General features: G+C 37.6%; 1 protein-coding gene across 1 annotated transcript in view; it reads left to right on the top strand.

Annotated features, from left to right (window-relative positions):
- The first annotated feature begins 6013 nt into the window (after positions 1-6013).
- The window catches only part of TTC6 (tetratricopeptide repeat domain 6), a 97019-nt gene continuing 78045 nt past the window's right edge, over positions 6014-24987 (top strand). Inside the window, exons 1-6 of the mRNA XM_088146734.1 lie at positions 6014-7072; positions 16200-16289; positions 18511-18612; positions 19457-19531; positions 20574-20681; positions 23215-23295. Of these exons, the coding sequence (XP_088002860.1) occupies positions 6014-7072; positions 16200-16289; positions 18511-18612; positions 19457-19531; positions 20574-20681; positions 23215-23295 (1515 nt within the window). The remainder of the gene's footprint in view (positions 7073-16199; positions 16290-18510; positions 18613-19456; positions 19532-20573; positions 20682-23214; positions 23296-24987) is intronic.

Here is a 24987-nt window from a genome sequence, read left to right as displayed (position 1 = left end):
TCTACGACAGAACATCAAAGATGTGTGTGAGCTTTTGACCTACAGAAGCTCTTTGGGCTTTTCCCCAATTCCTGAGTTGGTACAAAACAATGCTGGCATAACATTTACTCTCCATTGACAATTCCTAATGCTTCAATTACATCTGTTCTGAGTCACTGCCAAGTTGGGTTGTCCTGATTTATGAGGGTGCCATTCATTACAGGCAAACTGGTTGGTTTTCTCCCTTGGCTTTGTTGCCACCCCCTTTCATCTGGTCACCAGACAGCAGGAAAAACATGCTTCAATCAGGGCACGGCAGCAGGAATGGGGTGGGTTGGAGTTTAGGGCTCTGCTAGGCTTCTTTAAGCTAGCTTGTCCGCTTCTCCTCTCACACCCCATTTTGCAAAGCTGGTTCTAGGCCTAGGCACCAAATCTTAGAGGGCACCAAAATCAGAAAGACTTCCGAAATACACAATATGAGTATAAAATCCGATAATCTTTCCTTGTTGCTTTAGAAATTTTTCTTTTGACGCTTTTCAAAAACACCCATAAAGCTGGTCAAGTGGTAGTGAATAGTACACTAACCAGAGGCTGCAAGTCATGAAAAATACATTATTATTACAGCGATGGACCCCAGGAAGCTGGTAATATTTCTGAAGCAAGACAAAGGTCTGATAGGAAGGTACTGAGTGAGTGTCGTGTGACTATTAGCTTATCGAAGTTATGCCCAGAAAAGCAGTAACGGCGCACTCTGTGCACCAGCATACCAACTCATGGTTTAAATATAATTTTGCACAATTGTTGCCATATGACAACAATAGGTGCTTATGTATATAAGTACAAACACATACACACACAAAAATATGACATTTCTGATAAATAATAGAAATCTTATTGCATAGGTAAATTTTTGACTCATGGGACCCAAACAGGAAGGAAGTTTTCATGGTGGAAACCTATACCCACTGAGGTTAAAAACACCATTCTTATTAATTTCAAAGTAATTAGGATCGAACCCTTCCTGTTGTGCACATGAATGGCTTTGAACATTCACATTTCTTGCCGCTACTTCAAGAAAAATAGACAATGCTGATTTCTCTGAAACCTTCTTCACCACTCTACCAGAATCCTGATCTAGGAAGAAGCTATTGTGACACAGACTTAATATGGCTAGCCATCTGCCTGCCTGCCTGCCTACTGTGAGGTGTTCTTTGGCATCTTGATGCAAATATGGTCCATTCACTACTTTCTTCCTGAGTTTTCCTGATGCTAAAACCTCTTGACATTCACTGCCATGTCATCCAGCTCCTGCTATGATTCTTCCTGGAAGGTGTCATGGCAGACTAAAATGGTAATTGATGCCCTATTTACTATTAGTTGTGGATTCAATTGCTCCCTAACAATCCCATTGGTATGTATGATTCTTATCCCACTGTTACCCTAATTACTATCAGCCTTTCCTCCAGTGACTCCCATGGGTAGGCCAGAAAGCAGCTAGAAGTACTTATGGAGGAGGAGGAGGAGAATTTATAAGGTTTTGCAGCACACAACTAGCCTTAATAAAGATGTACCTTTGCAGGAAATTGAAAATAAGTACCAAGTAAACAATTGAACTGTAGAGGGCAGTACCTGATGGCAGAATAAGTGATTTCAATTTGAATTAAGAATACAAATATCCATATTTAGAAATGCAGCATCTTATGCAGCTGTCTTAAGAAAGTTCTCCAGGTAATTATAATACTTTCTAAGCTGTGTAGAATACTGAGCTGGTGTACTTAAGGCATCAACTTTTATGTGAATTGGGGTCACTTTTTATTTACATTTTGAGTACCTGCAGTGACAACATGGAAATGCACACTTCCTCCCTCTCTCCCCACTTTTAAGTGATCCCTCTTATTCTGTAGAATTTTCAAATTCCAAGTCTGGTCACTGTTTGGAAACATGGTTCTACTTGTTGGTCTCTGATATTCAAGTTTCCTGGAGATGCAAGGAAAAAACATATTAAATCCAATGAAAAACCATTGTTCTTTCTACTTTTATGACTCTACTTTCAGATGGGACAGAATAGACATTTAATCAAACAGATTTCATAATTGACTCTTAATTTTACTACTTCCTAGTTTCTGCTTCTCCAAGAAGTTAGGCCCTGTGACTTTCAAAATTACAAACAGTAGTCAAAGATTACAGCAAATCTAAGAAGAATTAGATGAATCTGTAGTGTCCTTTTGGAATGACAAATTGATTGATTGATTTTCTTTACAGTAGTATCAAAAATACGTATCAGTGTTCCTGGACTCATGGTAGGGCTGAGCCTAATCATGAAAAGGATTTTAAGATGACATATGGTCTGAAGAAAGTCATTCAGTTCTGCATTATTGGACTTGCTTCTGTCATTCCTCTTCCATGGTGAGTCTAGTTTTCACTGTGGTGGTGAATTAGGTTTAAACTAGATGCTTTTTTAAAAATACAAAAACAAAATCAAAGCAACAAAAGTCTGATGGGGCTGGATAAATATTTTTTGGGATGCTTAGGGACAAAATGTTCTCTATAATTCATTTTAATTTTCTGTGCTATTTTGAATATGTCTCATTAGTATCTTGATGATGATGTTACTGATAATGATGACTATGATAATGATTTCCAATCTGTTCTATTTCACCTCTTTGACATGATCATGGTGCTGGAGGGACAATAAAATATTTCTGCTCTTAAGTGCATCTAAGACTTTAATTGGACTTCACTTCCTTCACAGAATTCTGTAGGTCTTAGATCTTTACATAATTCAGCTTATTTTTATGTTTCTTCTGACATACCTGGTTCTTATTTTCACAAAGCAAACTGGGTGGAAGCTCATTCTTATATATATCTTTTTACTTCTTTTGACAAACAGTTCTTCCACATACAGACATTTGCTACCACATACTACCTATATACTACCAGGCTTTGCACAACTTAACATTTCTTCTTCCATTTTCCCATTTTTAGTACCAAATTCATTTACATGCTCTACTTTTCCCCCTGTTTATCATTCATTGTATTTTCCCTGTCAAAACCAATGGTTTGGTCTTTGAAGCCTTAATGTTCAGATTCATAATGTTTGTTGCATGATACAATCTATTTAATATTCACTAGTAATCATTCTGGTTTTCAGCCAATAACAGCATTGCAAAAGTATCACATGCTAACAAAGACACCTTCAACACAAGTATTCTGCATACATTTGTACCTGAAAATATTCACCAAACAATATTCACCTTACCTTACTCCTTACTCAGTACTGAACCATTCATTAAGCATTCCATTTATTCTTACACCTACTTCACTTCCATCATATACTGCTCTTACAGAGTTCAGAAACCAACATGCAACTCCATATTTGTGCAAAACATTTTATAATTCAAGCCTTTTCACTTTATCAGATACTTTCTCTAAATCAACAAATGTATAATAAACTTTTGCACATATATACATTTCTCAGTGATCTGCTTTGCCTGGGTTAGTACCATACCACAATTCCCAAATTTTGCTTACTGTCACCTTACTGTCTATCTATCAATCATAATTCTCCCAAGCCCCTTTCCAGGTATGCTTAACAAATTAAGTAGTATTTACTCTTGCTACTTTCCCTTTTGTATGGGGAAACAATAATGGCATTTTTTCAATCTTAGCTATGGATGCAGTCTTCACATACCCGTTACACAAGTCAGACAGCCACTTTATAAGCAAAGTGCATCCATATTTAAATATTTCTCCAGCTGTGTTGTCTACTCTTGTATGCTATTATTGTTCGACATTCTCCAATGAGTTATAGCTTCCTTTTCATCACTTTTTCTTGGATACCAGCATTTACAGTATTTATTTCAATTATACTCTTTGTCACATCTCTATCATACTCATACAAAACTCTAAATTCTTGTTCCAGTCTTTTATCAGTTCAGGCTCATCCCATATCATTTTATCAGCTTTATTATTTATATTTATATTCTTTTATATTCTTTATATTCTATTCATTCTTTTAGCCTTTTTATTCATTTCCAAGATGTATTTTCTGCATCAGAACTCCTGTGTATTTTTTCTGCCTTCTTTAATTTTAACCATTCCTTGTTCTCTTAGACTTTGCAACTGTCTTTTTCTGTCTATGCACATGATAAAATAACTTTCATTTTTATATTTTGCAGGGATCATTATCTTACTTGTATTTTTTTTCATCCACAGACTCTTTTATTTCATAATTCTACCAAGTATCCTTTTCTCCTTACTCAGTACACTTCTGTGGCACTCTGTAATAATGTCTTTCTCTCTGTTCCAGGGAGTTTCCACATTCTTTGTTTATATTCACTTTCCCCACTCTCTCCACCAGTTTCTAGCACAAGGTGCATAAAGCCCAAGTGGAGGCAGGCATTTTCTCTCTGCCGATCCCTTGTTCTAGTCCAGGGGGCTCTATGGCCAACTTATCTCATCATGGCCAATTTAAAGTTAAAGAAGCCTACAAGTTGGGCTGGACTCTGGGTGAATTGCACCCATGCAGTTTCTTGCCAGTGTTACAAAAGTGGTTTGCTACTGCTTTCTTTGGGGATGATGATGATGATGATGATCCCATCCAACAGCCTCAGATTTCCCAGCAGTCTCCCCTCCAGCTATTAACCGAGTCCAACTCTGCTTAACTTCGGAGATGGGCAAGGTCATCTAGGTGCTGCCACCTGCTGCGGATACCCCACATTTACGGCCTGGCAAACCCGCTCCTCCTCCAGACCCCGTGGCCGAGTCCGTTGCTAAGTGACCGCGCGCGTCCCTCCTCCCCTGCGGAAGGCCAGCCCGAGCGGCCGCAGTTGGCTACCGCGAGGTGGGTAGAGCAGGTCGAACCCCGCAGAAAACGCTCCGGCTGCGTCTCCATCTCCATCGCGCTGAGGCCGAGCGGCCGCCTCTGCTGGTGAGGTGAGCGCCTTTGCCTTGAGAGACGAAGCGGGCTGGGGCGGAGGGCACCGACGCGCTTCCTCCTCCTCCTCCTCCTCCTCCTCACTCTAGCCAGGGCCATGCTGGAGGAAGGGAGCTCTGTCGACTCGCAGGGGACATTTTGCACCCCTCCCCCCATCATGAATCCTCCTGCCCTCTCCCTTTTAGGAATACCTGGATGTTTATCTGTCTGTGAAAAGGAAAAAAAAAAAAAACCAGCTTTGGGCGGAGGGGTGAATTAGTGTGTGATTTAGAGCTGCATTGTTTAACCACTGAATAAATAGACATTAGGGACGGTTTGAGCGATAGATGGAGTAAAACAAAGTTGTTTCTCATTAACTGGGCAGCAGATTTTAAAAAGTAGAAATGTTATTTTTGATACAAGTATTTGTAAAAGCTGCAGTGAGCTCATACGGAGATAAGTACCCTCTCACATTCTGGGGGAACAAAACATATTCATAGGAAGGGAGGGGCGGAGGGATATTACTGCTTATTTTTAATATTGTTGTGTACTATTATTCAGATTGAAAAGCTGATGCTACTAAAGTTGCAGATCTAAATGTGCGTACCTGGGATAAAATCTGTGGAACTTGGGCATCCTGCTGAGCAGAAAAGTGTAGGACTGAACTATAGAACTGCTTTCACTAACTGATTTTCTTTAGGATTTTGATAACCTAATGACAACTATTTTAGTCAAGTGAGGTTGATAGTAAATTCCTCTGAACTGAGTGGGCTTGCAAATAAGCATATATGTATAGGATTGAATTAAGTATTTTATACACCTATTAGCCAATTATATAGTTTGCTTGACAGATGTATGCCAGATGTAATATTTGGGAAGGGGAAAATTAAATGACATAATTGGTGTCAAATATCCCCTCCCCATTGTCATTATATTTCTGATTATTTGGTTTTCCTCTTAACGTGTTATCTAAAGATGTTTAAAAACAACATGTAGAGAAGCTAATAGATAATCACAAGTATCTTAACTTACTAAGTTAAACTTTTCCATCATGTTTAGATATGCCTGTTCATTTTTCTATTAGCAAAATTCTATGTTTATTTCCCCCAGGTTTTAAGAATGGCTAGAAAACATGAACATTTTGGATTAAGTTATTTGGAAGAACTGATCATAGTTAAGGAGCGTGAAAATATATGCAAAGAATCTAGGCGGGAATTTTTGAAGTTTAAGCAAGAACTAGTTTCTGACTGTAGAAATGTAAACAAAGCTTTACTGGAAGTTACAGCATCAGGTCAGTCACCTCAGATACAGTCTAAAACTAGGTCTCCCTCTCTACGTTCTGGAAACAAACATCTTTCTCCTGAATGGGATACTTCTACAGTCCAGAAAAAAGTAAGGATTCCTTCTGATATAATAGAAGAAACCATCCAGACTGAAGATACTGGAAATCAGCCAAAGAAATCTCCTAAGAAGCAGAACAGTCTTGATGATAAAAAAAAGACCTTTCATTCTGGAAAAGCCATCCTAGAACATACAACTGGGAGCCCAGGAGATGAAGCTGAAAAAATGCCAGTATTAATAGCCTCTTTAGCAGGAACTACCAAACAACTGACTATATTGAAAAAACCAGAATCGCTGAAACCAAAATCTCCAAAGTTTCCTTGTGCAAAATTACTGTTTAAAACTCCCCTTTCTATGACAAAAGACAGCATTACTACTATTAAACAACTGGAACAAAAAATACTGTCCCAGCATGTAATTCCTCCCATAGCAAGGGCCAGCGCTGCAGACATTGATGATACCTGTTCTGTGATTTCTGGTTCAACTGAAAAATCTATGAACATTTCTGAAGAAGTCTCAGAACCGAATATACTCAGTGGCATAGAAAGATCATACAGTAAAAAAAGTAGTGGCTCATCTAGTAGGAAGTCTGTTTCAGAATGTCTGGAAGAAACTCTATCTGAAAGTAGAGTAGGCCCCTCAAAATCACTTTTGAAATCTTTTTCTTTTTGCAAGTCACAAGCAAATCTTTCCATTTCAAAGTTCCCTTCTGGAATTGTTTCACGATCTATTGATGAAATAATTGAATCTTTAAAGTCTACTGTTCCCACTCCATCAGACCTAAGGATCAAAGAACTCCTGGAGAGTCTTGGCCAGGACTATCTCATAAAAATTCAAGTAGGTAAACTAGAATGAGTTAAACAAGCTTGGGTTAGTAAAATTCTCTTTTACTAAAATTGATTTTAAAAAATAATGTGTTATAATACAGTATTTTGACAAAAGTAATAAATTTTGCCATTATTTTCTGCTGGCTGTTGATGGTTAGTAGTAACATTGACCACATTTAAATGCATTCTCCTTTTGTAAGGATTTCTCTAGCTAAAGAGATATATAGGTTGGTGATCTACATATACAAAGTATTCTTGTTTCAAGGTCAAGATGTACTAAAATAAGTACAAATAAAAGATAAATAATGCTAAGTCAAAAGCAAACCAAATTACAGCACTGTGTGATGTATGAACTCAACCAATGTAAGTAACTTCATTGTGTTGCTTTGTGACCAACCAAGTCAGCAGTTTCAAAAATGAAGACTTTTTGTTGCATCTTATAATCTAATGAATATATTATGGTTTAAGCTTTCATGGGTATATCCATTTCATCAGACTCATGGAGATTTTTGGTGATTTGTGTGTGTGTGTCTATCTATTCCCACTTGGATGTATAGAAGAATTGTAGATAGCGAGGTCAGAGAAGAAAGTAAATATGGTATTAATTTATTGACAGTGGCCAATCCACATTTAATAGAGGTGTTCTTGCATTGTTGAACTGATTAACACATATAGTGTGATAAAAATTCCTTTAGATTTCAAGTATGAAAGGCTATGAACTCAGACATTAGAGACATAATCATTCATGATTTGCTCTGCCTTTTAAAGGCAATGTTTTTACACTGCCAGTTACAATGAAAGCAGTGCAATAAATCATTATGCAAAGTAAAAAACCGGAGGTGTTAGTAAAATATCAAATGTCCAGTATAAAAACGTTAGGAGAAATATCAACAAAATAAATGAGTCTTCAAGATTTGCTTAAAAACATCCAAAAGGAAGTGGGGAGGGGGGATGGATGTGGATTCCCAGAGTCGCTAGGAGTTGGGCAGCATATAAAATTATTGTGGTTGGTCGCAGTCAGCCAGATGTTTAGACTGGATTTGGTATTTTTGCCACTTATCGAGTCTTTCCCAAGGACCTGGGATAGGCAGATGTTATTGTTTGATGGTGTTAAAGGCATCATCGCAGGATATAAGCTGTTCCAAGTAAAGCTGCCTTTTGCAATTGACTGACGGTGATTTTGTCAATGCTGATGGTGTTCAAGTGGTGCTCCAGATGTTTTGGGATTGTACCTAAGGCACCTATTACTATTGGTACTATCTTTGCTTTCTTTTGCCATGGTTGTTCTACTTCTATTTGCAGGTCTTTGTATTTTGTGATTTTCTTCAGTTCCTTCTTTTCTATTCTGCTGTCTCCAGATATTGCAGTGTCCACTATCCAGACTTTTTTGTCTTTCTTATCAACAGTTTTTAAGTCTGGGGTGTTGTGTGGCAGGTGCTTGTCTGTTTGAATTCTAAAGACCCAGAGCACTTTAGCATCTTCAATTTCTATTACTTTATTTTGTGGCCCCACCAGTTTTTGCTTGCAGGCAAATGGTATTTCTTGCAGATGTTCCAATACACCATTGTTGCTACTTTGTCATGCTGTTGTTTGTAGTCGGTCTGTGTGATCTTCTTGCAGCAGTGAACTAGGTGGTCCACTGTTTCTTCAGCTTCTTTGCAGAGGCAGCATTTGCTGTCTGTGGCTGTCTTCTCCATTCTGGCTTTGTATGCATTTGGTCTTAAGGCTTGGTCTTGTGCAACCAGGATTAGCCCCTCTGTCTCTTTTTTCAACTCTCCTGCTTTTAGCCATTGCCAGGTCTTGTTATCTGCTTTGTCTGATAATTTTTTTGTGTACTGGCCATGTAATACTTTGCCTTGCCATGTCTCTTTTCTGTTCTTCATTTGGTCTTTCTTATAGGCCAGTTTTGTCTCTTCAGTATTCAATAAGCCTTCATGGTGTACTAGCTACAGTGCATCTTCTTCGCTGTCCTTCAAATATTCTTCCAATGCCCTTTTTTCTTTTTCAACTGTCTGGCGTATTTGCAATATTCCATGCCTACCTATGCTCTTTGGTAAGTAGAGTCTGTCAGTGTTGCTGCATGAATGAAGGGCATGATTCATTGTCATTATTTTCTGGTTTTCCTATCCAAGGCTTCTAGTTCTGCTTGAGTCCAGTCCACTATTCCAGCTGTGTATCTAATGACTGGAATTGCCCAGGTGTTAATCTCCTTGATAGTATTTCCTCCACTGAGTTTGGGCTTTAAGATCTTCTTTACTCTCATGATGTATTCACTACTAACCTTCTTCTTGACTTCTGTGTGCTTGATGTTGTCAGCTTGAAGGTATAGGTATTTGTAGTGATCTTCTCCATCCAGACTCTTGATATTATTTCCATAGGGCATCTTGATTCCTTCAGTTTTCACTATTTTTCCCCTGTTGATGGTCAGGGTGGCACATTTGTCCAATCCAAACTCCATTGTGATACCTTGGCTGTATATTCAGATAGTGTTGAGAAACAGTTCTATTTCAGATGGTGTTTTTCCATACAGCTTCAGATCGTCCATGTAAAGGAGGTGAGATAGCCTGGCAGATGTTTTTGATGTTTGATAGCCATGACCTGACTTGTTCAGTATTGTTGACTGAGGAATCAATGCAATGACAAACAGTAGTGGTGATAGTGAGTCTCCTTGAAAGATTCCTCTCTTGATATTAACCTCTCCCAATCTATCACCATTGACCAGCAACTGTGTCTTCCATTGTGCCATTGATCTTTGGACAGAGCTTCTGATGTGACTACTAACTCCTGTTATTTCTAGGCACTTGATTAGCCAATCATGTGGCAGGGAATCAAATGCCTTCTTGTAATCAATCCAAGCTACATTCAAGTTGGTGGTCTTCTCTTGCTGATTTCCAAAATCATCATCATCGTTGTTGGTTGTTGTTGTTGTGTTGGAGGAAGGAACTTTACAGATATGGAGATATTGCTGAAAAGAGTCTGACTCTGTTAGTTCTGAGACTGATATCTGAAATTGATTTTTATGGCTTGGGTGGGTTAATACTGGTACAGCTGTTCTAAATAACTGGATCCTAAACTGTTTAAATTCTGGAGACTGAGGCCAGTTTTCTGAACTAGTTACCATTTCTAGCCAAGTGTAGATGATACAGGACTGAGAAGAAATGAGATAACTCACTCTTACTAATATTCTTATTGCCACATTTTGTGGCAATTAAATGTCTGAAACCATAAGATGCCATTGAAGAATCTTACAGTAACTTGCAAGTAGGTCGAATGTGACAATACCTGCTTTTTTCAGATGGGGCTGTTTGGTGGCAACACTTTTGGGTGCTTCCTTAGATATGTCATATCCTGGCTTATGTGTGACCTTGATCTTGTGAAATTAATTGTTGAAGGTATTGTTGCTGTTGCTGCTGCTCTTATTTACCTTCAGTACTTCCAGACTGGGTTCAGGCTTCTACTGCCTCATAGGATTAGGTGACTGAAATAAGAGATAAAGCTGTTGTTGTTTGCATCCTTTTTCCCTCTCCAAACAAGTTATTCCTGCTGTTTGTCCATTCCATAGATTTAAGCTGATTAAATAATTACAACTTTCCTCTGAAACAATATTAAGTATTTCATTGGGTGCCACTGATCTTTAGTGGATTATTCTTTTGTCCTTGAAATAATTTCAGGGCTTTGAGAACCTGCTGCTAGCTTTAAAGCTTGGGAACTGCTAAGTTACGCTAATTGTTCATACCTATGGGAAATTGATTTATATTCTATAAATGCACTGAGCTTTATATTGTCTTTCATTAGATAGTGCTGAATATATTCTGAGTGTTCCAGTGGCATGTACCTCATAGTTGAGGGAATATGGACAAGTATCTTGGCTTGTAAGATAATCTCTACATTAGAGATTCTTCTTCACGTGTAACAGTGTGGGTATGCTTGGGGTATAACTGGGCTTTGGTTGCTCTTGTAACATTGTGAGCAAAATGTGACAAAACTGACCAGTACTGTTCTTACCATTTGCAGTGGCATGAGTATATTTAAGGCTGTTAACCTTGTATATTCTTTATCTTATTAAAAGCATTATGTAAAAAATCAGTGGATCAAAGCAGTGGTGGATGGTGGAAGTTGTGAAGTGGTTTGTAAAAAGCATGTATCATAAACAGCATGAGTTAAGAAATGAAATAAAAATGAAATACACATGTTAGGTATTAATGAAACTAAGAGAAATGAGAGTTGATCTTGTGTAATGGCGTTGAGAAATAAATCCATGGAACTGGAGGTTTTATTGTAAATAAAAAGGATATAGTGTTTTTCAGAAGGTATGAATCAATATCATGGTCATTGTGGGTGTATAAGGACGTAGGAATTCCTAAGTTAGTGATAGTTACATGTTATGTACCAGTGAATAGTGATAATGAAGAAAAAAAAAACAAGTATGAGCTTTGGGAAAAATTATGAAACATTCTGAATGAATGTGAGAGTTAGTTTTCAACACAATCAGTAAATTCAGTATAATTATGAATATGACCATTGCAAAAACAAGGGACAGATGGAAAAGGTCCTCTTACTCAAAAAAGATTTGAGTAACCCTGTTACGTTAGATGGGAAGGAGAAAGAAAAACAGCAGAGTTTGAATATTGTTTCTAAATGGCTTGTTCTTGAAATACAGCAGTCATGGAGATTCTTTTCTTATGGCTTCCTTTTTTTGGTATAATTTTTATTGAAGATTTTGTGTAGATAAAAGATAAACATGAAAAAATATAAAGAAAAGTTAGAGAAAGAAAAAAGGTAAAAGAAAAAGTGAAGAAAGCAATACAGTTAAAGAAAGAAAAAGAAAAAGATAATTAAAGAAGATAATTCTGATCTTCTTTGCAGCAGATACAGATAAAGTTATTATTCCCCTTCCCCCATTCAAATTACATTACAGAGATTCCTTCTGTCCCATATTCAACCCCTTTTCCAATCAGCAAATCCACAACTCACCATGTCTCTTTTTTCTGTTTTCAGCAAAAAGTCCATAAAAGGTTTCCAGTCTTTATAAAACTACTTACTGTTTGATCCCTGACCAAACAGGTCAGTTTTGCCATTTCTGCTAATTCTGTCATCTTTACAACCCATTCTTTCATTGTGGGTGTTTCTGTATTTCTCCATCGTTGTGTATATAATAATCTTGCTGCAGTTACCATATATAAAATCAGCCTTCCATAAGTTTTTTTCTAAATAATTATCCATAAGTCCCAATAAGAAAAGTGCTAGTTTTATCTCAATATTTATCTTTAAAATTCTTTGTTATCAACATATGTATTTGTATCCATTTTTTTTTTTGCTTTTTCACAAGTCTACCATGCATGGTAAAATGTCCCTTCATGTTTTTCACATTTCCACACTCAAAGTACCTTTATACAGCTTAGATAATTTCTCTGGTGTCATATACCAACGATACATCATTTTATAAAAATTCTCTCTTAAATTATAACACAATGTGAATTTCAATCCTTTAGCCATATTCTCTCCCATTGCTATAACCAAAATCAGCCCATTTTATCATGCTATCTTTAACTTGTTCTTCTGTTCCAAATCTTAACAAAGGTTTATACATTTTTGCAATCACATGTTCATCATGTGTACATAACTCAGTTTCAAATTCCATCTTACGTTGTTCAATTTCATTTACCTTTTTATCTATATTAAATATTTCTCTTAATTGTGTGCATGGAAACCACTGAAAACTAAATCTCTCTGCAGTTAATTGTTCTCTTGACTTCATCTTAAGCTGTCCATATTCCTGTATTAAGTATTGATATGTTAACCATTTCTCTTTGCCTGCTGTTTCTTTTCTATACAATGTTTCTTGTGCTGAAACCAATAAAAGTGTTTTTGGGCACAGCCTGGGCTTGTATTTATTCCATATTGTTAATATGGCACTTCTCACATAGTAATTTTAAAATCTATATTAACTTTAACTTTTACCGTAAAAGGTCATGCCAACCAAACCTCAGGTTATGTTTTTCTAATTCCTACATTCTCTTGTTTCTCAGCAATACTCACTCTTTCATCCAAACTAAACAGCAGCTGTAAAATACAGTTTGATTGGCAATCTTAGTCCTCCTTTTTCCTTTGCATATTGAAGAATTTTATATTTGACTCTTGGTTTCTTCCCCTGCCATATAAATCTAGATATATCCTTTTGCCATTGCTTAAAAAGTACATCATTTTTCAAAACAGGTATTGTTTGAAATAAAAACATCGTTCTAGGTAGTACATTCATTTTCACCACAGAAATTCTTCCAGACAATGGTAATTGTAACTTTTCCCATCTTAATAAGTCCTTCCTTATTTCATTCCATGCATTGACATAGTTATTTTGAAATAACATCAGTTCATATTAGTCATAACAACACCCAAATATTTTACTTTTTTATTCTGAAAACCAGTTTTTTCAATTAATTCCTTTTGATCTTCCATCCTCATATTTTTTTTGTTAACATTTTTGTTTTCTCCTTGTTAATTTTAAATCCAGCTAATGCACCAAATTCCTTTAACTTTTCCATTAATATATTTAATTCTTCCATAAGATTTTCCAGAATTAAAAGCAAATCATTCACATATGCCCTTAATTTATACACTTCTCATTTAACCTTCATCCCAGGTAATTCTTCCATCTTGTTTTATGTCTCTGTTCAAAAGTTCAAGAACCAAAATCAACAGCAGTGGTAAAGGTGGGCATCCTTGACATGTCCCTTTTTGTATTCCACAGTTTTTTTTTTATCAATTTCCCATTAACTATTATTTGTGCTGTTTGTATATATATATCGATTTCACCCCTTTTCTTATGGCTTCCTAATTTTTCTTTAAAGATTACTTATCAGACATTCTTTGATTTTTCATGAGCTTTCCTAATTAGTCTCAGTCTTGCTAGCTGGATAAAGTCCAACAATGAATGGGATCCAGTGGAAGAAGTTATTTTGTTAGAGATCATGAATGGATTGGTGGGAATTAGAAAAGTGAGTATAGAAAAAGTGATTGGGTCATTTGGAGACCCAAGAATGAATGAGAGCAATGATTGTTTGGTGAGTGTCTATTTAGTAGCTTTGTTTGTTTTAGATATGTGATTTATGTCTATTTATGTGTCCATATAACAAATAAATGAATTGAAAATCATGACTGCTTTGACAGTGATGCAAGATTGAGAGAATTAGAACTGCAGGGAGAAAAAACTATGTGAGAATGACTCCGTTTCTAAGACCCCCATTGTTCATGTTGGCCAGGCTGCTTCATGCTGGCTATTATGCTTGGACATCTTTTTCTTTTATTTCTTATTTGTTTCAGGTATGTGTGTGTGGAAAAAAACTGAATATCCTCTATTTTTTTCCTTGTATGAAAATAAGAGAGTAGTAGGCCTTCAGATCTTAGGTCTTATTTAATTATCTACTGTGGTTAGTGCAGTGATGGCAACAGAATGATGTTACAGGACTCTGGATCACTCAGTGACAGAGAAGGAGATCTACAGTATTACCCCTTGACAACCCTCTTTGAGATTACAGTGGTACCTCAGGTTACGAACTTAATTCGTTCCATGACTCTGGTCACAGCCCGAATTGGTCGCAACCCGAAGCAAATTTCCCCATAAGGTTCAATGTAATTACCGTTAATCTGTTCTGGTGTGGGGGACAGGGAGGCGGCTATTGCTTGGAGGGAGAGTCCCCCTCCCTACGACCACGTGTCAGGGGCGGAAAACGGCCGCGGACCACATGTCAGGGGTGGAAAATGGCCGTGGACCACGTGTCAGGGGCGGAAAAATGGCCATGGACCACGTGTCAGGGGCGGAAAATGGCCGCGGACCGTGTCACCGGAGGGAAAATGGCCGCGTATCCTAATCGTACCCCGAGGCAGAGTTCGCAAACCGAAGCAAAATTTTGCGGCTGGAGCTGGTCGTAACCCGAAAAGTTCGTTAACAGAAGCGTTCGTAACCCGAGGTTCCACTGTATAGGATTTTCATTTCAATGCTATTCTAAGTATTAGTTCAAGGTGCCCAAAGTTCATTAAATTAGATCCTAGAATTTTTTGATAATATTGATTCTACTGGTAGAAAAATATCAGGGTTTTTCAAAGTTTTTTTTTTCATTTTTTGCTGGATCATTGTTTGATATTTGTTTTGTATAATGAAAGTAGACCTCAAAATAGAGGTAGTAGAGTTCAAAAGAAACTCTATATCTGGTTATGGCTACTTGTTTTATACATTGGAGTGGTGGTGTTGGGAGGTAAATGATGATTTATTGATACATTATGCAAAGACCTAACTCTCTGGAGAAGGCGCTAATGCTGAAAGAGAAGAGGATGATCAGCAGCAAGGTGGATGGACTCAGTTACAGTGGTGATGGGTGCACTGTTGGAAGACCTGAAAGACCAGGTAGGGACAGATCATCATGGAGAAAATCTATGTGTGTGGTCACTAAGTGTCAACAACAACTTGATATACATAATCAATCAATCATTCTTTGCAAATGGTTTGTTAAAGCTAGGTTTACTATATACATACTGTACTGTACATGCAGATTATCACAGCGTATAGCACATGTGATACAATAGGCAACTGCTTTCGCTCTGAAACTGGCTTCATTACCAAGTTATTATTTTACATCTGACTCTGATGGGCTTCCATAAAAATTTGATCTGAAGTCAGTCTATTTACATTCTTTCCTTCTTTAGCAGAGACAGCAAAGATTTCACAGAAATATATAGCGGTGCTGCACTAAGGTATTGTGCTTAGATATAAGACCATGCTGAGTAAAAATACAACTTCTACTGTGTAAAATATTCTTTGTACATTTTATTACTAATGCTATATACTTTCTAAGGGTTATAGACAAATTGTATGGCCAATTCTTGAACAGGTATCTTTAATGGTGTGAATAAAGTTTCAGCAAGTTTTTGTTTTTCTCTGAGATCGCCAGCTACAAAGAAAATTATCTGAGTTATTTAGAAGTGATCTTTAGTTTAGATATTTGCTTGCATATACATTGGCAATAGAGGAAATCCTGCAATTTAAGGAGTATTTATGTTAACCACTGCCTCAAGTGAAATTTAAATGTATTATTATACATTTGTGCTTTCTAATATTTGTATTATTTTGTTTTAAAATAAAGCAGTCAGCTGTCAAAAAAGAAATGCAGCCAAGTGAACTGGAGTTACCAACTATACAAGTGGCACCAGTGGAAACAGACAGCATGAAATTTGTAAGGTTCAAAATGATATTGTAGAAAGATGAAAAGTTTTCCTATTACAGTGACATAAGGACTGTTTGAATAAAATCTGCATTAATACATTTATCATATTCTAACAGAGTAGAATTTAGGTTTTTATGAATTATTCATTTCAATGGGAATGGGATGGGAACATGAATTCCTTCTCCCCAGTTTGCAGCTCACTGGCTTCTCTGACTTCTGAAGCACATGTAAAGGGCTGCAGTTCTGTAGAGTAGGTGATTATATTCACTCCTGTCCAGTGTTAGTACTTCTAGATCCATGGAAATATAATAACAAACTATCACATTATATTTATTATGCGTGCATCTTACGTTTTCCCCAAAGAGCTCAAGGTAACATACATGGCCCTTCTCTTCATTTTTATCCTCCTAGGAACTCTGAAGTAGGTGAGATTAAACATTGGGTAATTGGCCCAAAGTCACAGTGAGCCTCATGGATCAGTGATGATTTGAATCTGAGTATCTACAAATAGTAATATTCTCTGATCACATATATTTATTTAAATGCATCCCACTGCATCCAAGAACCATGCCTGGAGCTGGAGTAGCAATGGAGACAGTGGCAGGACTGAAGGGAGGTTACATGATCTTTTTGATTGCCTGGGCCTGCAACAATAGTGATTGGTGTGGTAGAGGCAGACTGGAGCCAGGTAGAGTGTTTTTTTTTTTTGGTAGGATTTTGGACTGGACTTGAGATCTTCTAGGAGGGGGAATCTTCCGTGATGGAAGACACCACAATGGTTGGATTGACAAGCCTCAGTGAGCTGGCAAAAGGTGGGGTGGTCAGGAATGAAGGTTGCCCATGAGTAGGGAGCAGAGCATGGGACATTCCAGTATCTGGAAGTTGGCAGGGGGCCTGGGACCAAGTAATTCAAGGGACCGTGTTGTGGGGTCTCAGATAATCAGAGGTGGTTGGGGGGGGGTGTGCTCCTGCGATGCCTGTGTCTTGTACGTGATTCCTGGTGACATCCCACTGCTGCTTTACCTAGTGGACAGAACTCCTGTATTTGGAGTTGGACAGCTTCATGGGTAAGAATCGGGGGGACTGAGTATAGCCTGACCTGCACTAAGACTTGGGGTGGGATGGGGAGGGAGTATATGGGACTGGTGAGAGAGGCGTAGTGGTTAAAGCATCAGGCTAGAGAATGGGAGATCATGAGTTCTAGTCCCACCTTAGGCACAAAGCCAGCTGGGTGACCTTGGACTAGTTACTCTTTTTCAGCCCTAGAGGCAATGGCAAACCACTTCTGAAATCTTGCAAAGAAAACTGCAAGGACTTGTCCAGGCAGTTGCCAGGAGTCAAGACTGACTTGAAGGCATTAAAAAAAAAAGACGACAGATTACTGTTTGTTCATTGAACTCACAGATGGCTCTGGTGGTATCTCTAGATAGGGAAAGACCATTGCCTTTGTCACAACTCATTTTGACTACTGCAATGCACGCCATGTGGGACTGTCTTTAAAGACCACTCAGAAGTTTTAAGTGGTTCAAAATGCAATACTGTTTGGCACTCGCCAGTGGGAACATACAACATCTGTGCTACAGGCCCTTCATTTACTTCCTATAAGCTTCCAGGGAGATTTTTTTTAGATTTTTTTATCCCGCCTTTCTTATTTTTATAAATAACTTAAGGTGGTGAACATACCTAATACTCCTTCCTACTCCTATTTCCCCCACAACAACAACCCTGTGAGGTGAGCTGGGCTGAGAGAATGTGACTGGCCCCAAATCCTGGTGTTAATCTATAAAGATTTTTATGGCTTGGCATCAAGTTACTTTCAGGATTGCATTTGCCCACTAGAATCGACCTGAGCTTGCCAGGAAAAACAGCTAATGGTTCCCCTCAAGTTTGAGAGGCTCAGAGGCACTGTTTCTCTGTAGCAGTGCCAGTCCTCTGGAATGGCCTTCTGGTGGAGCTTAGGCTGAAGAAGCAGAGCTCTTCCAGAGGGCATTTGGGTCGCTGCCTGGTTTTGAATTTTTGGCTTTTGCATGTTTTAAAGGGTTCATTATTTTAATCTGACTGTGGATGTTTTAGAGGTTTTTCTGTTCCTGGAAATTGCTGAGAGTCCTGCATGATTGTGGCAGGGTATGCATATAATAAATAAATAATACCTAAATCCCTTTTGTACGACTAAAACATATCATTGAAATGTAAGCTACTTATACTGATTTATTTATTTTTTAATTTCAAGAAGCCATCTCACATTAGAAAGGAACGAGGAATCGAATTTGTATCTCCATCTGTATACCAAGGTGTGCAACTGACACCAGAAGATGCAGTGCAGTTAGGCCAGGTATATTTGAGCCCCTCTTAAAGAAAAACATTTGTTTCTTAACCTCTGATCCTATGCTCTATTCTCAAGGTCTCCAAGGACATCAACGTGTCCACCGATATCTTCCATGGTATCCTCGAGGTTCTCAGCTCCGCCTGACTGGAATATTTTTTATATAAAGATAATACATAAATAGGAAAGTGGTCAAATTTCTTTATCTGAATTAAACTATGTCTTTGTTTTTGCTGCAATGAATGACCTAGTTTTATGCAAAGGTTTCATCTTGGTGCCCTCTCCTATTTTGAATTAAAACTATTATAGTCTGGTTTAGGCTGGTCCAAGTTGAAGCCCAAAAACATTTGAAAGGTGCCAGTTTGCTGATATCTGGTGTACAATTATATGGTCTGTCAGAGTTACAAAGAACTTCCATAATGAAACTTGTTTTTGACGCTCTGCCATGCATCTGTTAATATAAAATTGTATGTTTATATATTTGGGAGCAATTAATATTTTTTTGAAAATATGTTTTGAAAATTCCTCATCTGAAAGAGATTCTGCTTTCCTTTCCCTCCTGTCTTAAAAATGCCATTAATCTCATTAAATTGTTTTGATGAAAGGTGATTTGTATAGAGTTGCAGCAATAAAGTTGCTACAAAATTTAATTATCATTAATTTTATTAGTGGCAGTTTTGAGAGTATTCTTTGAGAAACCCCTGGAAATCAAATTGACAATACATAACATATTGTGTGCATAACACATTTCTACATTCTTCTATGACAGTTAAAAATTTAGTTTGGGCTTTGTGTGTGTATTTTTGATTTTTGGTCAAAGTACATTGTTTTTATGCATTATTATTTTTCACAGAGTAAGGATGTAAGTTTACGGAAGGGGAGCATTTTCCGCAAAGTACAGCAAGAAGGGGAAGATTACGCTGTTGAGGTGAAATACAAAATAATACATATTTTCCCATTTCTCTGTCTTCTCTTTCTTGCTTCTGATGCTACTGTTTGTAAGTCCTTTTGTAGATTAGCGTTATGCTACCTGTTAATATGGTGGTTAGTAACTGGCTGGGGCCTCTGACACCCAACTTAGTCAGTGGCTTTTGTCCTTGCAGTGCCTTGCTGTTAGTGGTACTTGTTTATTATTGTGTACTTTAAATTGTTAAGTTCTAATGAATTTATTTAACTCGGTTTGATTGTTCTACTTGTTTTTATGGATTGTACCTCATGACATGTATCTAGATCCTCTAGATATTGGGTAGCCTATAAATATTTTAAATAAATAAATAACAAATTCAAAGCAGTGCCAAATTGTTAAAAATAACCCAAAGACAGGATCCAGTTTGGTGTAGTAATTTAAGGCACCAGGCTAGAAACTAGGAGACTCTGAATTCTAGTCCTGCCTTAGGCACAAAGCCAACTGGGTGACTTTGGGCTATTTACTCTCTGGAAGAAGGCAGTGGCAAACCACTTCTGAAAAATGCTTGTGAGTAAAGTTGAGGAATCAAGATTGACTCCAAGGAAAAACAAGACAAAACAAAACTAGCAAAGACACAGTGTTCACTGAAAATGGTAGTTAAACGTTCATAATGTTTACAGTGGTGCTTAAACATTTGTGAATCCTTTTGAATTTTCAATATTTCTGCATAAGTAGGACCTAAAATGTGATATCTTCTCCGCACAAGCCCTAAAACTAGATAAAGAGAACCCAGTTAAACAAATGAGTTAAAAGCATTTTGGTTGTTCATTGATTTATTGAGGAAAATGATCCAAAGCTACATATTTATGCAAATACTGGTAAAAATTAGTGGATAGTTCATGGTCTACTGCAGATAAAAGAAAGCTTTTCAGAGAAGTATAAATGGCTGTTTATAAGAGCATGCTTCTGTTCACTTTCTTATATGAAAGTGAGAGTGGGATATAGCATGTTTGGTATGTATGTAGTATGCAGCATTGTTATTGTCCTTTATCATTTCTCCCAGGATATATTACGAACCCGACGAAGGACAAGTATTTTCCTGAGAAAATATGAAGGACAAGTAGTACCTTCAGAAGCTGCAGGAGTAAGAGAATATCTTGCTGTAGAACAGGTAGAATATTGCAAAACTGACAACTCCTTTGGTTTTTTTCAGTGGGGGAGTATTATACCTCTCATAATAGATTATAGGACCAAATAGCAAAAAAAAAAAAAGCCTTTTCAGGATGGAAGAACCAATTATTTTATCAAATCAAACCTTTATTATGGCCTTTGGGCCAGAAAGTTCCAATTATTTTACTGTGCCTTCTAGAGAAGAATAGGATATTGGTTGCTCCTGAACTATTGCTTGTAAATAATTCATAAGCTGTTAGCTATCTAAAATATAATTTAGGCCAATCTTACCCAATCTGCTTTCCTCTAAAAATGTTTGGACTTCATCTTCAAAGATCCCAGTCAATATTTCTGAAGAATGCCAGATTGGAAAGTTTGCTTTCAGCCTGAACCCTCTCTAAAATGAGCAGCAATGGAATCATGTCAAGGGTAGTCCACCCAATATTAAAGGAACAGTCAACTGCTCTAGATATTAGGAAGGATTTTCAGATCCTTGCACATCCATTTCTTCAACTTTCTGGGAGAATGAGGACATACTACTAATCCAGTGTGTGTCATAGGTGCAGCTCATGTCTTCCTCATTCAATGGTTACTGAAGCACATCACAGATGGAAACAATAACTTCTGCCCCTCTCTGACTTTCTCTCCCCCTGCCATTGTGTTCCTCTGCATCCAGTTGCTGCTCAGCAGTTACAGACCAATGGGTAATCGCCCCCCTAAGGTTCTGTTCTATTACCTACGGCAGTCTTCCTCAGTCTTGGCAACTTTAAGATGCATGTACTTCAACTCCTAGAATCTCAGTTGGAGATGAATAAAAATAAAATTGTGTTTTTTTCCCCATCCAAATTCACAAACCAGCTGAAATCTATCCACATATCCCCAGAGGGTCTGTGGACCCAGGTTAAGAACCCCTATATTAGAGTAATGTCCCTAAAACAAAGGAAATCCCACAGCCCAACCCACAATGCCATAGCCTATCTTGGCAAGGGGGTTACCTATTGCTGGTTAAGTGCAATAAACAGTCAATGAGATGGTGGAATGACTGAGCAAATGTTAATGGGGGATTCCTCTACTTTAGGGGCCCACAATTTTATTTTAGGACTGCTGAAGGCCATGGGAAACTTAACAATAGCATAATGACATGGTAGAGCAAGAATTTTCACATCACTTTGATTTTTTGAGGATTTTTTAAAAAACTGAACTAGATATATTAAGCACTTTGAAGGACAGCACACCATTTTATCCCTTATTTGGCAAAAACATGGACAATCTCATTGCTGTTATTCAGTGGTCTGTTTGCTAGCACAGTCCTGGGAGATTTCTGGGATTGCAAAGGGGATGCTGGGAAGCTATTTGTGGATTATCAAGCAACCCTGCTTTACTCAGACTAATTGGACCTGAAACCTAGCGGCCAAAGCAGTGACAGCTTCTTTGAGAAGAGGATGTTCCCCTTTTCAGTATTCCTAGAATAGAAAGAGCGTGAGTTAGTGTGTGTGTGTGTGTGTAGGCTCCTTGTTTTCTGTCAGTGGCTCCCTGTTGTTTCCCGTCTTCCTACTTCTGCCAAACTCTGTGAGAATCAGATGCTGAAATTTGTTCCTAGTAGCTAAGATACCTTGACTGGCCAAAGGACCAACACAGGAATGCTTTCCCTCATTCCACATGCTAGAAGGATGTAACACCATTATCTGGGTATTTGGAGGTTACCTCATTCCTGGACAAACCTCAAATATCCTTGGTTACTGCTCTGGCAGACATAATACTGAATTGGAATAGGAAGGCAGTTTATCTGAATTTGGCTAACTCTAGCAGATAATTGTTGGTGTGTGTGTTGGGGGTGTGTGTGAGAAGGGACCACTCTGAGGTTAAAAGCCTTGGCAGATGAGTTTTACAAAACTATAGGGGCAATTGAAACAACAAAGATTGTTCAAGCCTGATTGCTGTTTCTTTCATATCCTCCTTCAGGGGTGGGCAACAGGCAGCCACCCACAATCTGAGAGCACACTGCCAAACATGTATGACAGTTCCACGTGTATCAGAGACTGTCACTAATACGCTAGCAGTGGCCAGCTTTGTACGGCAAAAGGAATGAATCACAGCAGCACTCACGATCCTTTTTTTGTCTCCTCTAAAGTCAAGGGTAGGAATGGAAGCCAGAGGCCTCCTCTCCTGCCCTTAAATACAACTAGAAATCCCATTTTTCTCAGCCCGACTTTGATCCCGTTTGGTTTGGTTTTTTTCTATTTTGAGGCAAGAATGAGAACAGTTGCAACTTTATATCTGCCTATTTAAGAGTATATGTAATAGGAAGCCTCTTAGCTGTTTAGAGAGGCTTGACTCTTTCTTTCAGGAAAAGGAAAGAGTACTTTCCCTAAAACCTCTATGTTCAGTCAAAAGTTGAAAGCAGCTTGTTTTTTAATCATTTATATTACTGTACAGCTACACTTCCTGATCTGAAAGAGAGTCTCTTGTGTTTTCCGTTCGTTTTGAAAATAACATTCATATTCTGAAACAGTAGGTGGTTCCTTTTCCCCCAGAATGTACCCGAAAGTAAGAGTATTTCCTTGCAAACTCAAGAGGAAGCCCATGAAGTGAAAAAAGACACTTCCAGAACTGAGGTGAGATGACAGAATAATAAAAATTTCTGTTTCAACTTGGTTGACCTTAGTTGATACTTTTATTCTTTTTTAACAACTGTTTTTAGCTTCCTTTTTCTTGTCTTGTCCTAGCTTTGAATTATGTTGTTCTTTACATGAACATAATCTTGTAAAATCTTGTAAAATTTGTTTAAAAAGGAGCCTGGTTCTGACTGGGGTTGCTTGACATATGCTCAGCTGCACCCATTTGGAGGGGGAGGAGTAAAAAAAAGTCAAAATGGTGGCCATGACTGCACAAAGCCCCACCCCCTTTCAAAGCATGTTTTATGCAGCACATGTAAAAAGGGACAGGGCTTCCATTGCATGGTTCTCACTGCCTATTTTGACCTCCCCCAACACACACACATGGACACCCCTGCTATTAGGGTTTCATAAGGTGAGATCTCTTTAAGGCAAGGGTTCTTAACCTTTTTTTGTGCCAAGGACCCCTTTAAGAGTCTGGTGAAACCTACAGACTCCTCAGAAAAATGTATTTGTATGTTAAAATAAAATACATATAGATTGTATTAAAAAGGAAACCAGTTATGGTCCAATACAGTTAGAAAATATTAAAAAATAACAAATATGTAATATAGTAATATATTTGCTTTACTATTAATCCAATAAATCAATAACTGAACAATACATTTTTAAAGGATATAATAATATTAGATAGTGAGATTTATTGATGTTAGCAAACATTTTTGGAGTCTAGAGGCCATAAATTATTTGTTGCCTACAGCTACATTGCAGTTAGAAGTTAGTGAAAATAACGTTGTAACTTTTTCCCATCCAAAGTCACAGACCCCTTGAAATCTGCCCATGCACCGCAAGTTAAAACTCCCTGCTTTACGGTATAAATGCTTGGTATTATGTGCGAATAGCAAGTTCAAAATTAGAATCCACTGAAAATTGAAAGAAAGCTTACTTTTAATATATTGCTATTTATAAACTTAGAATTCCATGATTGGAAAAAGAGTCTATGGTCCCTTTTCTCTTTTGTTTATAATTATAAAATAATCCATGAATAGTTCTAATTAGGAATGAAAACATCAGACATCAAAATAATTGCAAGTAACAGCTGAACATCTCTGGTAAACACCACATGTATACATTGTGGAGCATCATCTGTTTTTTGGCATCCTCAAATCTGGATCAGGGATAGGATATAAACTATATTAAGAGTTTACCCATAACTCATTGCTACTTTCTTCTGTCATGGCTGAGAATTTATTTAGGATTCTGTGCTGCAGTTAATCAACAGAGAATACATCCTGTTGAACTCAGTTATGACTTATTCAATGCTTGGATTGCCTTATGATGGTTTATTTCTTGTAAAAGGTAGTTTTGTCCTTCATTACATATTTTTCAGGAGATACCTGAATGCTCCCAAACAAGGTGCATTTCTGACAGTATACAGCCAGAATCCTCTGAAGTGGGAGAATATATTGCCAGAATTGAGGTTAATGCATCCTATTCATCCTCATTTTGCTGCTGTTGATGGTTTTTTTCAAGCTGTTTTGTTGGGTAACTTACTTCACACCATAAATGTCTGTTCTTCATATTGATTTCAATTTTTCTTCAATAGCCTATGTCACTGATTTACTATTGTGTCATATTCTTAGAATATTTCCCTAAAATATAGCAAACCATATTTCTCTTTCTGATAGCCAG

The sequence above is a fragment of the Python bivittatus genome, unplaced genomic scaffold (genome assembly GCF_059951505.1).
Source record: "Python bivittatus isolate LINGU-HERP-01145 unplaced genomic scaffold, Pbiv_v1 ctg000480_np1212, whole genome shotgun sequence".
Classification (NCBI taxonomy): domain Eukaryota; kingdom Metazoa; phylum Chordata; class Lepidosauria; order Squamata; family Pythonidae; genus Python; species Python bivittatus.
Note: the sequence above shows the minus strand (reverse complement) of the source record. Positions and strands in the feature narration are given on the sequence as shown.